Source organism: Crassostrea angulata, chromosome 1, assembly GCF_025612915.1.
Source record: "Crassostrea angulata isolate pt1a10 chromosome 1, ASM2561291v2, whole genome shotgun sequence".
Lineage (NCBI taxonomy): Eukaryota > Metazoa > Mollusca > Bivalvia > Ostreida > Ostreidae > Magallana > Magallana angulata.
This window is the reverse complement of record NC_069111.1, coordinates 11,192,878-11,209,411: the sequence shown is the minus strand read 5'-3', so window position 1 is coordinate 11,209,411 and position 16,534 is coordinate 11,192,878. Positions and strand designations below refer to the sequence as shown.

Below are 16,534 nucleotides of genomic sequence, written 5' to 3'. Positions count from 1 at the left end.
TAAAAACACCACATTTCTGTTAGATTATTAATTAATATTCAATTCTACATGACATTTGATTAAAACTCATCAATCTGACGCAAAATAAATTCGACCCCTAGCAACTTCTGAATAATAAGCTAGAAGGTTGTTTATCAATTAAACTTAATAATTGTACTTTTTACACTGGAAATTTGTTCAGCATAACATTCTGTCTAGTGCAAGTCAAAGTGTAGATATAACAAACGTCGGAAACCAAATATCCGAAAAAAGTTCGTAACATCAATGTAAATACGCGCATAATCCGAACCGAGTGAGATGATATGGGACACCTGCATATTGTAAAGTACTTCCTATTTAAAAAGACCCAATAAAATCAAGTATAATTTCATAAACATTTCTTTCCCTAAATTGTTACCTAACAGCGTAGCACAACGGGTTAGAGCGTTCACTACAAATCTGTAAGTCATGATCTCGAATCCCGCTGGTGCTTTTATAATTTTACCTTTCAAAATCTTTTAAAACATTTCATTTGATCAAATATTGTAAAATTTAAAAATTCTAATATTGTGATAGTATTTTGATTATAATTTACAAATGTACTTTTATCTACATTAATATTTACAAGTGTCCCAGACCAACTTTCATTCCTATACCTATAAAACAACAAGGCCTGCAACGGCAATCGGTTTTTAGAACGCAGTTCGCAGTTCGCAGTTCGCAATTGAATAGTGAACTGCGTTCTATAGAACGCAGTTCGCAATTCAAAATTTAGTGCGATTGAATAGTGAACTGCGTTCTATAGAACGCAGTTCGCAATTCAAAATTAAGAATTCATATTTGGGGCCCGCTTGCCTTATATTTGGGGCCCGCTTGCCTTATATGCAATTGAATAGTGAACTGCGTTCTATCTAGAACGCAGTTCGCAATTCAAAATTTAGAATTCATATTTGGGGCCCGCTTGCCTTATATGCAATTGAATAGTGAACTGCGTTCTATCTAGAACGCAGTTCGCAATTCAAATTGCTGAACAGTGAACTGCGTTCTATCTAGAACGCAGTTCGCAATTCAAAATTTAGAATTCATATTTGGGGCCCGCTTGCCTTATATGCAATTGAATAGTGAACTGCGTTCTATCTAGAACGCAGTTCGCAATTCAAAATTTAGAATTCATACTTGGGGCCCGCTTGCCTTATATGCAATTGAATAGTGAACTGCGTTCTATAGAACGCAGTTCGCAATTCAAAATCTAGAATTCATATTTGGGGCCCGCTTGCCTTATATGCAATTGAATAGTGAACTGCGTTCTAGAACGCAGTTCGCAATTCATTTTTGGGGCCCGAGATTTTCAGGGGCATCTACTAGTGGTGTTTCACTACCACTGTGAAATTTGGTGATGCAGTAATCTATAGTTTTTGAGATCTGTATGGTGTCCGGATAGGGCCATTTGCATTAGCGCGACATCGCGTTCAGATAAACGAGACATTGCGCTAACACATGTACACAACACACCGTCGCGCTAACGCAACTTTGCACAACACGCCGTCGCGCTAACACAACTTTGCACAACACGCCGTCGCGCTAACACAACTTTGCTTAACACGCCGTCGCGCTAACGCAACTTTGCAAGTTTCACAGTCTAGTAGGAAGTCGTGTCCGGAAATATTAGACTGCGCATGCTGAAATATGCATGCACGCAAGCATGGATAAAAAATAAATAAAATGTACTTTGAATATTATTTTCATTTATTATCAGTGCATATGAATAAAAATATAGTTATTAGTGTGTCACTAGATAAGGATATGAATTTCGTGGATCATTGTTTAGTTGATCCACGAAATTAAATATTCATTGAAGTGCAATTTTAATTAACATTTTGTATTGATAGGTTCATTGGCCACTAATTTACGTATACTTGATATTGTGATTTTCACTTTATCCACGAAAATTGATGCCCTTGAATATCAATGAAACTACAGTATTCAATTGCATATAAGCCCGATTCTCAGAAACTATAGATAACTGCATCACCATATTTTCACAGTGGTAGTGAAATACCACTAGTAGATGCCCCTGAAAAATTCAGGTCCCGAATATGAATTCTAAATTTTGATTTGCGAATTGCTTTCTAGATAGAACGCAGTTCACTATTCAATTGCATATAAGCCCGATTCTTAAACATAGGTAATAACAGATTACAAAGCTCACTGAGACGAGGGATCACCTTTTTGAGGAATCACCTTTATGAGACCACCTTTATCATATTATTTGAAAATCATAGTTAATGATCTTGGATATACATGGATACTGTTTTGACAAAATATCGTATAACAATATCATATAATAAATATTGTATAATAATCATATGTTTATTTCATAGGGTATTATATGATACAATGTTTATCAATACGATAATATAAAATACTATATTGCATCCTATGATACCAGTACAATATATATCATATATTACAATAAAATACTGTAATAAATAATGATGAAATATGATATTGTAACATATGATATGACATTGTATCTTGTTATACATTATTGTATTTGATCACATAATATAATATCATAATATATTATGATATTGATATGATATGATACATTATAATAATATATGATACAATATCATATCACATAATGCATCACAATATTATACTGTATAATATTATAGCATGATATTGCATTGTATGATATTGTATCATATTTAATACAATGTAGGATATTGTATCATATGATACAATAAAATTAGCTACAACATTGTATCATATCAATTGATACAATGTCATGTGATATAGTACTATATTATATCATACAATATCATAGTATACTTTATTGTATTATATGATACAATATCACATTATACAATATCATATAATACATTTTCATATATTGATATAATAATATATTATATAAACCAATCTCATTTTATACAATATCGTATCATATGATATGATATATATTATACAATATCATATCATATGATACTATATTATGTTGCAATATCATATGAAATAGCATGTGATAAAATATAATATATGTGATATTATACAACATCATATTTATTGTATCATAATAAACAATACTATACATAACAATATCACAATACAATATCATATAATGAACAAAAAAAATTGATACAATATCATATCGTATCATATAACTTTTTACAATATAATATATGATATAATATTGTATCATATAAAACAATAGTGTATCATATCATACAATACTATATCATAGGAATCATATTATATCATTTAACAACGAACACATCTATCAAGCAGGTTTTCGATAGGATAATTTTTTTTCGCAACTTTGATAATGGAGATCTGCATCTGAAGCTACCTCTGCAGTTCATTAATATTATAGTTAAATCAACTATGCAAGCTATTATCTATAAAATTTGTGACCTGTTCCAAAAAAACAAATCTCATCCAGCATCCGAAACATACGCCTCAGATTCAGCATTCAAGCCTGCCAGGTGCATCAGTATCATAAGACGTATCATCCATGCAAGTTTTATGAAGTTAGGACCAGTAATAACTAAGATATAATCATCAGAGGGCACCTGCTCCAAAAACTTTAACAAACTCTTAAAACCTTAACCTCCATCAGCATCCGAAACCTATGGCTCAGATTCAGCATTCATGCCTGTCAGGTGCATCAGTATTATAAGACGCACCATCCATATAAGTTTGGTGAAGTTAAGACCAGTGATAACTAAGTTATAATCATCAAAGGGCACCTGCTCCAAAACTTTAACCAGTTCTTAAAACCTTAACCTCATCCAGCATCCGAAACTTATGGCTCAGATTCGGCATTCCTTCCTGTCAGAGGCATCAGTATCATACGACACACCATCTATGCAAGTTTGGTGTATTAGGACCAGAAATAACTAAGATATAATCATCAAAGGGCACCTGCTCAAAAACTTTAACCAGTTCTTAAAACCTTAACCTCATCCAGCATCTGAAACCTATGGCTCAGATTCAGCATTCAAGCCTGCCAGGTATATCAGTATCATAAGACGCACCATCTATGCAAATTTAGTGAAGTTAGGACCAGTAATAACTAAGATATAATCATCAAAGGGCACCTGCTCCAAAAACGTTAACCAGCTCTAAAAACCTTAACCTCATCCAGCATCTGAAACCTAAGGCTCAGATTCAGCATTAAAGCATGTCTGATGCATCAGTATCATAAGATGCACCATCCATGCAAGTTTGGTAAAGTTAGGACCAGTAGTAACCTATAAATTGCTATCAAAGGGCACCTGCACCAAAAACTCTAACTTGCTCCAAAAACCTTAACCTCCTCCAGCATCTGAAACTCATGGCCCTGATTCAGCATTCAGGTCTTTCAAGTCCATGAGTAGGTCAAAATGCATCATCCATGCAAGTTTGGTGAAGATAGGACAAGTAATAACTTAGATACAGGACCTGCAACAAAAACTTTAACCAGGTTCGGACGCCGACGCCGACGCCGAGGGTATAGCATAAGCTCCCCCCGACTTCGTTTCGGTGAGCTAAAAACTACCCAAATATGAATTCTAAATTTGAATTGCAAACTGCGTTCTAGATAGAACGCAGTTCACTATTCAATTGCATATAAGGCAAGCGGGCCTCAAATATGAATTCTAAATTTTGAATTGCGAACTGCGTTCTAGATAGAACGCAGTTCACTATTCAATTGCATATAAGGCAAGCGGGCCTCAAATATGAATTCTAAATTTTGAATTGCGAACTGCGTTCTAAATAGAACGCAGTTCACTATTCAATCGCACTAAATTTTGAATTGCCAACTGCGTTCTATAGAACGCAGTTCACTATTCAATTGCATATAAGGCAAGCGGGTCCCAAATATGAATTCTAAATTTTGAATTGCGAACTGCGTTCTATAGAACGCAGTTCACTATTCAATTGCGAACTGCGAACTGCGAACTGCGTTCTAAAAACCGATTGCCGCCTGCAACTCGCGGCCATTTTACTTGTAAGCTACTGAACGCATATTGCGGATGCAATTTTTAAATACTCTTATTAAGATGGGGGCTACTATGGTACATGTACATTGTATTCACACAGTTAGAGTCGGACAAATGTTCTAGATTTTAATGGGCTATGACTAAGTGGCCAGCTATGAAATAGACAGACCTACGCCACATTGCTGTTTGACACAACCACCCAAAGTCCATGCTCTTGTTAACCTGGCTCTAAACCTACATATACTTTATATAACTGGAATCGGTTTATACATTTTTTTCAAAATGCTACGAAAAATTAATAAGGCTACCATTAAACAATTGACAAACTCTAACACAAGACGACAGACGCTCAAAAGAAATACTACTAGAATGCACGCCACAATGAAGATGTACAACGCCAAGAGTTCTGGGTCTACACAAGATTTGCATTTTCTCATTGCATGACCTCTTTTCTTCCTTATATAACTTTTTTCTTAACTTCAGTGGTGAATTATTTACAATACTTAGGAATTCGGAAAGAAATAAATGTAAAACGTTTGTTCTTTTTCAAGATTTGTAGAAAATGGAAAAAAAAGGAATGAACGATGAAATTTGACTTCCGTAACTCATCGATATGAATGACATGCGGTCTCTTTTTTAGGGCGACATGTGTCGCCACAAACCCTAATTACTTGTTTGTTCCAATTCATACCCAGATTGTAAAAAGTCGACGAGCAACTTGTCATTCAGATTATTACAGAGTATATTACCAACAGTTATATGATTTGATTCATGAAATCATTCCTTTATTCGTGTTAATAAAATCTATAAAATCTTTAAAAAATGTGACAGATGTTCATAACTAAGGCCACGCAATCGGGCCTATAGTCAAAACAAGTGTTATAGTCTAATGAACGCAAATTGGTCAGAATGATATATAGTCACGAATATCTTAGCGAACTTAATTAAAACCCAAAACCATCATGTTTCCAAAAAAGTAACTTGACATGGGAGTGGTGTGTTATACATGCATCAAGCGTATGTTAAATGGCATGGACACGATTTCAACTGAAAATTTTCAAATTAGATAATAAATCAATGTTTTAAATTTTAATGGTCAGATACATCGCTTAAAAGCAAAAGTTGTGTGCATTATTTTTGTACTTAGAAATAAACTATATCAAGTGTTTGTTATATTCAATTATTTAAAAAATACAACGGGTGTTTTCTCTAAAGCATTCAATATTTGAATACAAATTTCAATAACAAAGAATTGTGAGCTTTCTATTTCCATTTTAGCTCAAATTTTGGTTGATCATTGGAAATACCTTTATTGTTATGATTATCAAAAATGTGAAAAATGACAAACGTTCTATTCATTTTAATGTATTAGTTTCCATAAAAATAAAGACAGTCTAAAGAAGAGACATCGATGCTTCTTTTGAAATCAAAATCAACAATACAACACCGTATTGAGGACTTAAAATGTGTACAAATAAATTGTGAATGAAAATACATCATTAACTAATCTTTTCTCTCTAAATTGTCATTAGCTTTATGATAAAATGTTTGAAATGAATAGAACGACACAGAAGAGATCCAACACGCATCTTCTGAGGACGTTAATCCTGTTTATCTGATCTTTCTGTTCAGGTTACACTGCCTGTCAATAAGTGGAATGGAAGAGACATCTGATAATGATTTTGTTATTGATTATCCCTTGTCATTGCTATTCTGATCATCATATACAATAGCTAATCTTAAAATATTTGACATTTTTGCAAAAAGAAGATGGGGGAACAAGATACGCAAATGCCCATTTAGTTTTGTCGTTAAAACAATTTCAAATTATTTTTTTCCAACTAAATCAGTATACTGGATGATGTTTTATTACAAGTTTACAAAAGCACAATTTTTAACTATATTCAGTTTTGAATATTTTAAAAAACGATAGGAAATAAAAATGAATTTTAAAGTTTTGGTGGTATCGAACCCACAACCTAAAAACCCTTGCTCTAGTTTGCTTCCTATTGTCTGGTGCTTTAACTACTGATCCATTTCAGTCACAACAAACTTCGTTGTTAAATGCTATATGGAACTTCAACCACGAATTTCATACGTTAGCCATTTGGAGGTTTTTAAAAATGTTTTGATAATGTCACCATTAAATGCATACAGACACGTAGCATCGGGGGGGGGGGGGGGGTACCCCCTTTTTCTCGCAGCAAACATTTTTTTTAAAGAACTATATATGATATTAGTCAAATTTGGCCCCCAAAATTCGCTATTTTTAAAATAATTCAGGTACATTCACTTCTTGTGTTATTTTATAAAAGAGGTGACATGAAATATGTTTTTCACCCATTTATTTGATTTATATGCACTCACTGGCAGTATATGACGTCAGAAGTGACGCTATTTTTATAATTCAATCAAAATCAACCAAAAATTGACATTTTTCTTATCTTTTTTCGAATGGGAAATATAGAGCGACTCTTTGAACAAGAACGAACTTTTTGTCACTTATAAGTATTGTAAAGATACATCTTCGGTGAAAATATTTTGTTTGTTCAAGTAGTCGCTCAATGTTTCCTTAAAGGAAAACTGCCTCAAAACAAGCCTTTTTATGCTAAAAATGAGAAAATGGCGGGAAAAGGTTAAGTTTATGATGTCATATTTTTAAATTGTGGGCACTAAAAATCAAAATGAAAATTATGAAAAAACTTCAAATGTATATTTGTACAAATAAAACAAAGAATTACAGTAAAATGACAATGTTCATTTTAGGGGGCCATTTTAGGCTCAAACCATATATAGTCCTTTACATATAAAAAAGTAAATTAACATAATTATATAAATAAAAATGTTAATATCTTGAGAACAGCAATGCAAAAGTTTCTGAAAGAACTTTGTCACATCCTGCTTGATATAAATTCTCAATTGTTCAATCTGTGATCTTTGGACCATAACATAATTCATTATGAATAATTGCAAGAATCATAACACGTATATAAACTGTAATCCAAATGGGCGAAAAAGCAATGTTTGGATTAAAACTATGATTTAGGATATTGTGGGTGACCCTCAAGCACAATGAGCCATTTTGTAAGAAATCTTGTTGATTGAAAACGGAGAAAATTTCAACAGAATTATCATCATGAATTTGATATCCTTTATGGAGAGCCAGTTTAATTACTTATATGCTCTACAAAATGGACGATTTTTTCGTTGCAGACTACAATGGTCAGCCACATTTGTTTATCCCGGCGTCTTATCATTTGGAACATATCATGGTGTGATCATGGCGATTTAAGAGTAACTTGCAAATCAATCAACGCCTAAATCTCTTGCTTATAGGAAGTTTTATTTACATTTTTGAAGCTTTATGATAACGGCCATTATAAAAAAGTATCATTTATCTAAGTAATTTGAAAATTGTGTAACAGACACGGTCCCTAAAAAGCTTAAAGGTTATCACCGGAAATCAGAATTCCTAGATATTCAATACATTTAGAATTCACAGTGTAAGGAAAGAGAGACAACTATTTCAGATGAAATTCAATATCAAAGCAAACCATGGTAGTGATGGATGAAACGTTTTGTCGAACTTTAAAAAGTAACCTTTTCAAGGATATAAGCACAGATTTCTTAAGCTTTAAAAATGTGCACCATGTTCACACACTGATTGAAAATTTGGATTTGCGGGCGCCACCGCGGACGTTTTCAACTCTACGTTTAATAGCTTTCCAAAACTTTTTGTCCCCGACTATCTTTGGATATACATGTACGATATAATTCTTGTGATATATTCTTTAAGAGGACTGGTTGATCATTGCCATTTTTAGACTCAATTTACCTCCTTTAGAGAGCTCGGTATAAATATATGAAAACAAAATTCTCAAATTAAAACACTGCAATTTATTGAGTTTTTCTTCACAAAATAATACTTTATATAGCTTTACAAATCATATCTGAAATTTTATGGTAGATCTATGAATGGTCAATTTGTTGACCACACTGTGTCACTAAAGTCTTAAAAAGCTTTATAGGCAGCAACTAACAACATATTCCTACGCAGCTGTAACAAACAACTTGATAGGTGTTTGGTTTGCTTTGTCAAGGGCAAAACCCTCTTTCGATTTTATGAAATATATAAAAAAAAAAAGCACTTTCCAGCCGCCATGTTAAGACAAGTCACTTGTACAGCAATCACGTGACTTTTTTGTCCAATTACAGAGCGTCATTTTAGTTTGTATTTAAAGAATGATTGTTATTATCTCAAGTATGTTTTGTTACAGTTCAGTCCGTCAAAGAAGTGTATAATCGCTTTAACTATTCACAAATTTATGTAACAAATGAAAAAGAACATGTGACTTGTACTTATAAGCCTTAAGCAGAAAAGTAAAAAAAAAAAAAAAAAACAAAAAACAAAAAAAAACCAAAACAAAAAAAACAACCCAAAAACCAACCCCCCCCCCCTAAAAAAAAATAACCCCCACAAAAAAAAAAAAACCAAAAAAAAAACAAGGGGTATTGCTTTGACCATACAAAAATTCATTTTACATCAGTGTTTTTTCTCATTTTGTCCTGCTTATGGAAGATTTAGACTGCAAACAATTGAGGACATCAAACAAAATAAGAATACAAACTACGATAGCTATAACCAGCGCCCCCAGATACCCGAGGCCCTGGGCTGAGGTCCGTGAGTCTGTAGCTGACGTCAGCTTGCGGATGTAGGCGGTCAGGTTCGTTTTCTGTAGTGTAATTTTAGTCTTTTGAAGGTGAATCTTTAAAGCCAACTCCGCTTCTGTGATGTAATTTCCGGTTCCTTTACACTTGCAAACACACGCACCAACACTTACGATTTCTTCTACGTCTGTCTGTAATAGGAACAAAGGTATGAAATATACTTGTATAACACCAATAACACTGTGCCGGATAAATAGGTCAGAGCTAGTTGGCTTTTTGCACCCGCTTGATACAATTTCGTCAAAATCCATATTTACCAAATGATAAACCATTGCCTTAAGAGTGCATGACCATTTTTGTTTTAGTGTCCCAATTAAAAAATGAAAAAATTATTTTCTGATGAAAAAATTAATAATTTTTAAGGAGGGTACAATGCTTGTCGAATTCCCCGCACATGGGTATTTAAACGACTTTTGTAATTCGCTCATATAAAAGAAATTTACATTTATATGTGTGCATCACTATTTTTATAAATGTATTACCTGATCATTAACAAATATATGATACATGTATATATAATTTACTATTTCTCTTTGTTTCATAATTTTTCTTATTATATTACAACATGATCTCAAACATATCTGCGCTAGTGCTAAAGTGTTATGTGACAGGATTTGTACTGGGCAAGATAATTATGTACTTTTGTTCATTGCCTGAGAGGTTTTAAATATGCCCCTTAATAATTCTTTGCATTAAAAATAGGAAAAAAATGTTATACCTAAAACGGGATGTTAGCAATAAGATTAGTAAGATTACGTAAAAACGCAGAAATGAAAAAGTTCATTATTATTGGAACATCCTCTCAGCCGTCTATCATACTAAGCTACGCTGACATATTACAAACATAGTGAATAACTGTTATAGTTTGGTCATTATTAAGAATTGTAAGAGCTTTTGTGGAAATACATGTACTAGATTTGACCCGGCAAGTGTCTAGACTACATTTTAAGAAATCAATAATAAAAATGAATGAAAAATTATCCTTTCAATAAAAGTACATTTATGATGGATTCTAGATCCATTCATACAGAACGTTTGCAATTTGGAAGAGTAAATGGTGGAGATTTTGGCATAAAATGTCATGTAGCTTAATTTGGAAACACATACATGTTGTGTTTATGGAATGAAAGCACGTAATTGATTTGCAAAGTGAAGTTTTTACTATAAACAATGTATACAAACTAAAAAAAAATTAACCACATTTGAAATTGGTTCTTCTTTATTACGCTAAGTGGGGGATATATAACGCCTTGTACGGACCTAGCTGTTCTTTTCTACAGGATATTTTGGAATTCCTACGTGAATTTAATAAAGACAGGGAGTTTTCCTATAGAAAACTAATTTCCTATTAAATTTTAAAATTCTATTGGATATTTGTTTAAATCCTATCGGAATTAAAATTTCTTGGAAATAGTTTAATTTCGGTGGAAAATTCTAAATATCTCATCAAAAAATTCATTTTCCTTAAAGAATAATTTAATGTTCTTTTTACGGTAAATACTTCACCTGGTTAGGTGAGATGAATCAATAACAAATTGGACTATAAAGTATTAAACTTTTAAGCAATGGTCTATCTTCAGACGTTTGAATTTTTCGAAACCTGCCTCTTAGACGGATGCAAAATGTCACCATGGTACTGGCATGAATATCCGTTCTGTGTTCAATGCGCAAAACCATAAACCTAATCCTTTATTCAGGATTAAATTAAAGAAAGAGCCACTATTTTTTTCAACATTTCGGAGAAAAAGAATATATATGTGTAAATGGTAATACGATTTTGTTTTCGCAAGATATAAAAAGTGTTAGCATTCCTTTAATAAAGCGAAATACACATATACCTGTGAGGTTCTTGTCCCAGACATGATATCCGTTGTCGGGGGTTTTGGGTCTATTGTTTTCTGTGTGGTATAAGCTAAGTTAGAGATCGCCGTTTGGTTCGAGGAGATTGTTACAGAAGTCATCAATTGTGAAGTATCAGTAATTTGGGATAAACTTGTTCCAGTTTCGGTGGTTGTTCCTCGGCTCAAAGTCACATTAAAGTTGGATTTCTTTACGGTACTCGAAGTGGTATCTAACCCCGAACTTGTCTGCACAGGGTGTGTGACCATTGGCATTATCGTCGGGGTCATACTTAGGTTAACAGAGGTATCACTCTGCGTGCTAGTGTGGTGCACTGTTGTCTCTGCCGAGGTTCCATTCCCACTTGTTGTCACGGAATTATCTTCTGTGCAATGCGGTAATGAAGACGTGGTATTTTCTGAAATTTACGTTCTTTTAAAGTATTTTCATTCATTGATAAATTCATATATATATCTTATGATATCTACGAGGGTTGATCCAAAAGTTATGTCAGAGATTCGATAAAACCCGGCGCATGGAGGCAAAAAGAACACTTTTCGCACTTTAAAATACCAACCTATTTTAGCAAAGATAAAAAACTTCAATGCCAAATGATAATTGCTTCCAATAATAACATACTTTATATATGTAGAGTGAGAAGAAATGATAGCGACTGCATGCCATGGACGTTATTTTCGGATTCTTGACGAATTGTTTGATATTCATTATTTAGTCCTTTATATATATATATATATTGGCCTTGGTGTACTATTTACATTTTATAATTTTTCATTGAAAACATCATTACTCCCACGTCTAAGATAGAGGAGTCTATTAGAATTTTTACTGTGCGATCTGTAAAATCGAGACCTCAATAAAAAATGAACAACCTTCATGGCATTGTTGAGGTCGTATGTCGCTAGCTATCGACTTTATTCACAAACGAGGCATGTGGTTTTAACCTTTTAAAAACTAGAATTTAGAAAAAGAGAATATTGACCTTCCAACCAGAATCCAGTGATCACCGCTGCTTCTCCTTTGACAAAGGCTGAAAAAGATGAACAGATATACAAGTAAATGCATCGCAAACATTAATGATTATTGTAAATAATACCTTTCATGTGACGTGCTGTGCTTATTTATCCATTTACCTCACTTTACCCTGTTCTTTACTTTGTTAATGTCCTGTAATCAACCTGTGTCTATGTTAACCCTAACCATTAAGTTGTACATCTAGCAAATCAGAAGTGTTCAATTTGTCACGTGTCACTTACTGAATACTGACCTGTTTTGGTGTCTAACTATCTTTTTTGTGGGCAGGCATTTTTTGAGGCTCGTTTTTACTTATGTGTCTATAATAGGAGGTCTATAGCTGTCATGTATTTTTTTGTGTACATGTGTTTCATAATATTTCTAGTCCTTTGCCCCCCCCCCCCCCCTCTGTTTATTATGGGGGCATTGGTTGCATTCAGCACCACATGTGTTAAATTATTATCGTAGTAACATGTATATGAATAACCCCCTCTTTTGTGTATATCTTTTCGTCATTTACTTCATAAAATGACATTATACATAAATGTGTTCCATTTTCGCCTGCTTGAGCAAAAACAAGCTCAGTCTTCTTGGCAGGGTTTTAAAAGTAACGGAACATATGTACTCTTATACATCAGAAAATTTAATTTGTAAAGTATTATATTTCTTGGAGTTGTGGTTAAAGTAAAAAGGAATTCTGTATCTTCTTTATTTGTTCATATCCTGGTTTAGGTACCAAAATTATGCTTTTGTTTGACTGTTAATGATACTTTTAACCATTGGTAACTACATTACACTAAAGTATACTAATATGACACGAGATGTCGATATATTGAAGATAAGGCGCAATAATACATGCTACGGAGAATGATAAGTTGCAATCTTTATTTGGAAAATTAAGCCTGTCTTCTGTCTTATATATAGAAAATAACATAAATTTTGTTTTCAATAAAACAACCCTCAATACACATAATTTTGATAACACGAACGAGTATAGTTCGAGTGCGCATAGCTTCAAGTTTGCGCAGTTTCTTATTTTCATTCAGTTGTAGGTGCAAAGCTATAATTTTCTTTTATTTTGTGTTTTCACTAAAAAATAACCTTGTCCGTTTAGATCAGGCCCCGGGGCCATAAAAGTTAGACGAATTCACTTTTGATCTCAGTCTCACTTTTCCACTATATGTTCCTTTTGTAAAAGTGAGACCGAGATCAAAAGTGAGCTCGTCTAACTTTTATGGCCCCGGGGCCAGAAGTAGAGAAACCATGCTTTTATGACTTTAATCGAGTAAAATTCTAAAATTGCGCCTGCAAGAGCACTATTGTCCGTTATTCAGCGGGTATTGCAGAATTTGAAAAGCAGAAGAAAAAAGTATGCCTCGCTCAATAGTTCGAATCGATCATGGATTATTTTTAAATAAGAAACTTATTTACAGAGCATCAGAAGAAACATATTATGTTTAAGCAGTATAAAAATAAATTTAAGCTAATATATACAGCAATATATCAAATTAAGAGATGGGACATTGAAAAAAAGTACTTGGAACAAACTCTTTGTCCAAATTCGGAAGTCAATACTTATTAAAAATTTATCATTTGGTGACATTTACACGAGTTTTCATATATTTGAAGAAATATGAAACTTACACCTAGATCCTCTGGCTTTGAAAGTGAAAGTCACTCCGGCCTCGGCATTTTCGACAGTCGCCTCCAGACATCGCACGACAAGGGTTGGGAGTGGTACGTACGACAAACATCCATTAAGAGTGTTGAATAGCTGTATCAGACAATACAATATACTGGCATCAGTTTCAATACCAAATTAAAGGTAAAAAATGATAGTAGCCACAAACTACGTTCTTAAAAACGCGAACACTCATCATTCATGGCCGATATTTTGTCAGAATTACTTTTTTTTTGCTTTATTAATACTTATATCTGCAGCAGCACGTTTCTGGTACATTACAGATGAAGATCAACGAATTTTTAGCCTTCTTATTTTTCTAATTTGTCTCTAACTTTTTCACTGACCTTTGGTTGACTTGATTCCTGGATGTAAACGGCGGAATTTGTAGAACATCTCCCTAAACTATGTTTGATAGTGAATGTATGTGAAAGATAGTTTTGTTGTATCGAGCTATATGCGCAGCCAGACAATTCCTCAATCCCGATTCCTATATCGTTGTCATGAAGAATGTACTATCAAAAATGTAAAAAATGATGCATCGTTATAATAAGATATGAACTGTCCACAAAACACATTATTTTGAAAGTATTGAAGGAAATTTAAGTTTTAGACTTATTTTTTAAAATTCATAGTTTTTTTTTGTTCATGAAAAGGGGAAATATTCAAGTTTGACTTACTGTTCTATTTCCTTTAATATAATTGAATTTTTCGAAGAATAAAATTTCGCCTATCAAAGCTTGGTTACCTAAAAGAGCAATAAAAAATCTTAACAAGGGTCCATTTTGGACGAATTCACACAAACAAAAAGGTAAAAGAAAATTAACGGAATTTTAGGAAAAAGAATATTTTTTGGGGGGGGGGGGGTATATTGTAAAATAAGGGATCATTCTTTGAGCACTAAGAGGTGATCAAATAATGTCAAGTGTGATAAATTCTTGATAAATAAAGAATTTAAAAATTATGATAGATTGAAATTCGCTTGACCGTATTGATCACCTCATAAAATTCAAAGAATTATTCCTTAATTCATGAAATTTCTACAATTGTTCGGTTCAATTTTAAATTGTTAATTTTATTTTCATTTCTTTTCATTACTCAAATCCCGATTGCTTCCAACAATTCAACACTTCATTTGTATTGGACTACTAGACAGTGTATGTTACAAATCATATTCCTAGTGTTATCACTGACAAAGATACAAAGCTACTATAGCATTGAATGATTTATTTTTGACGTCGTCGTTTCAATAACTGCCGTCAGGTGAGCAGACAAATTGAATAACGTGCGTTAGCGCGTTATGATAATTTGTCTGCTCATCTGACGGCAGTTATTGACACCACGACGTCAAAAATAAATCATTTAATGCTTATATTTATATTCCCTTACTGAAAAATTTAATTATTTACTTAAGCTGGTTCTTAAAACCGGTTTAAACTGGTTTTCACATAGACTGTTGAGATGAGATCGACGAGCATGAAAATATAATACATGAAAAATAGCTCTGGAAACGTTGCTTTTAACAATAAAGTCAACTTTTTTGTTGAATAATTATAAAACATGGTGTTTTGACAACATTCATGAAAAACATTTTTTAACCGATAACATAGAAATAACTGTTTGAGAACTGCTTATGTAAATTACTCGTAAATTCATACGCAGTGAATAGGTGTAGCATTTAGAGGCATTTAAACATCACTGAATTGAATTGAAAAACACATTAGAATGTAAATATAAACAGTTGATTTAACAGTTTTTAAATACTTTTTAGCTCACCTGAGCTGAAAGCTCAAGTGAGCTATTCTGATCGCAATTTGTCCGTCGTCCGTCCGTCCGTCCGTCTGTCTGTCCGTCTGTCCGTCTGTAAACTTTTTATCTTTTGAACTTCTTCTCTAAAACCGCTTATCCAATTTCAACCAAATTTGGCACAAAGCATCCTTATTGGAGGGCGAATATAAATTGCAGAATTGAAAGTCCGATCTGTATTCAAAGCGGAGAAAACCTTGAAACTGTAGAAAAAGGGGGGTGCATTTTTAAAAATCTTCTTCTCAAGAACTACTGAGTCCAATTCAACGTAGTTTAGCATAAATTATCCTTATGGGAAGGAAAATATAAATTGCAAAAATTAAGGAATAATTCTGTTTCAAATCTGAGTTATTACGAAAATAATAATAATGGAAAGGCGTGTTTCAATCAGTTTAATAGCTTCGGGTTCGGCATCCGGTAAAGTGGGTAGGCAAGACTTGGCCTGAGCAAAACAAAAGATTGGCAGTTATTAATCTGCCAA

General features: G+C 33.2%; 1 protein-coding gene across 1 annotated transcript; it reads right to left on the bottom strand.

Moving 5' to 3' along the window:
* Positions 1-9,479: 9,479 nt before the first annotated feature.
* On the bottom strand, positions 9,480-14,336 carry LOC128192637 (uncharacterized). Its single transcript, XM_052865530.1, has 4 exons — positions 14,211-14,336; positions 12,535-12,582; positions 11,534-11,952; positions 9,480-9,826 (listed from the first exon to the last, which is right to left on the bottom strand). Exons 3-4 carry the CDS (start codon positions 11,822-11,824, stop codon positions 9,524-9,526), a joined length of 594 nt encoding a protein of 197 aa, XP_052721490.1. The 5' UTR covers positions 11,825-11,952; positions 12,535-12,582; positions 14,211-14,336; the 3' UTR covers positions 9,480-9,523.
* Positions 14,337-16,534: the final 2,198 nt, after the last annotated feature.

Excerpts from the sequence above, each read along its gene's own strand:
- LOC128192637 (XM_052865530.1), bottom strand. The coding sequence starts at position 11,824 with ATGACCCCGACGATAATGCCAATGGTCACACACCCTGTGCAGACAAGT. Across the intron at positions 9,827-11,533 it reads CTGGGACAAGAACCTCACAG|ACAGACGTAGAAGAAATCGT; the intron begins GTATATGTGTAT and ends TTCCTATTACAG.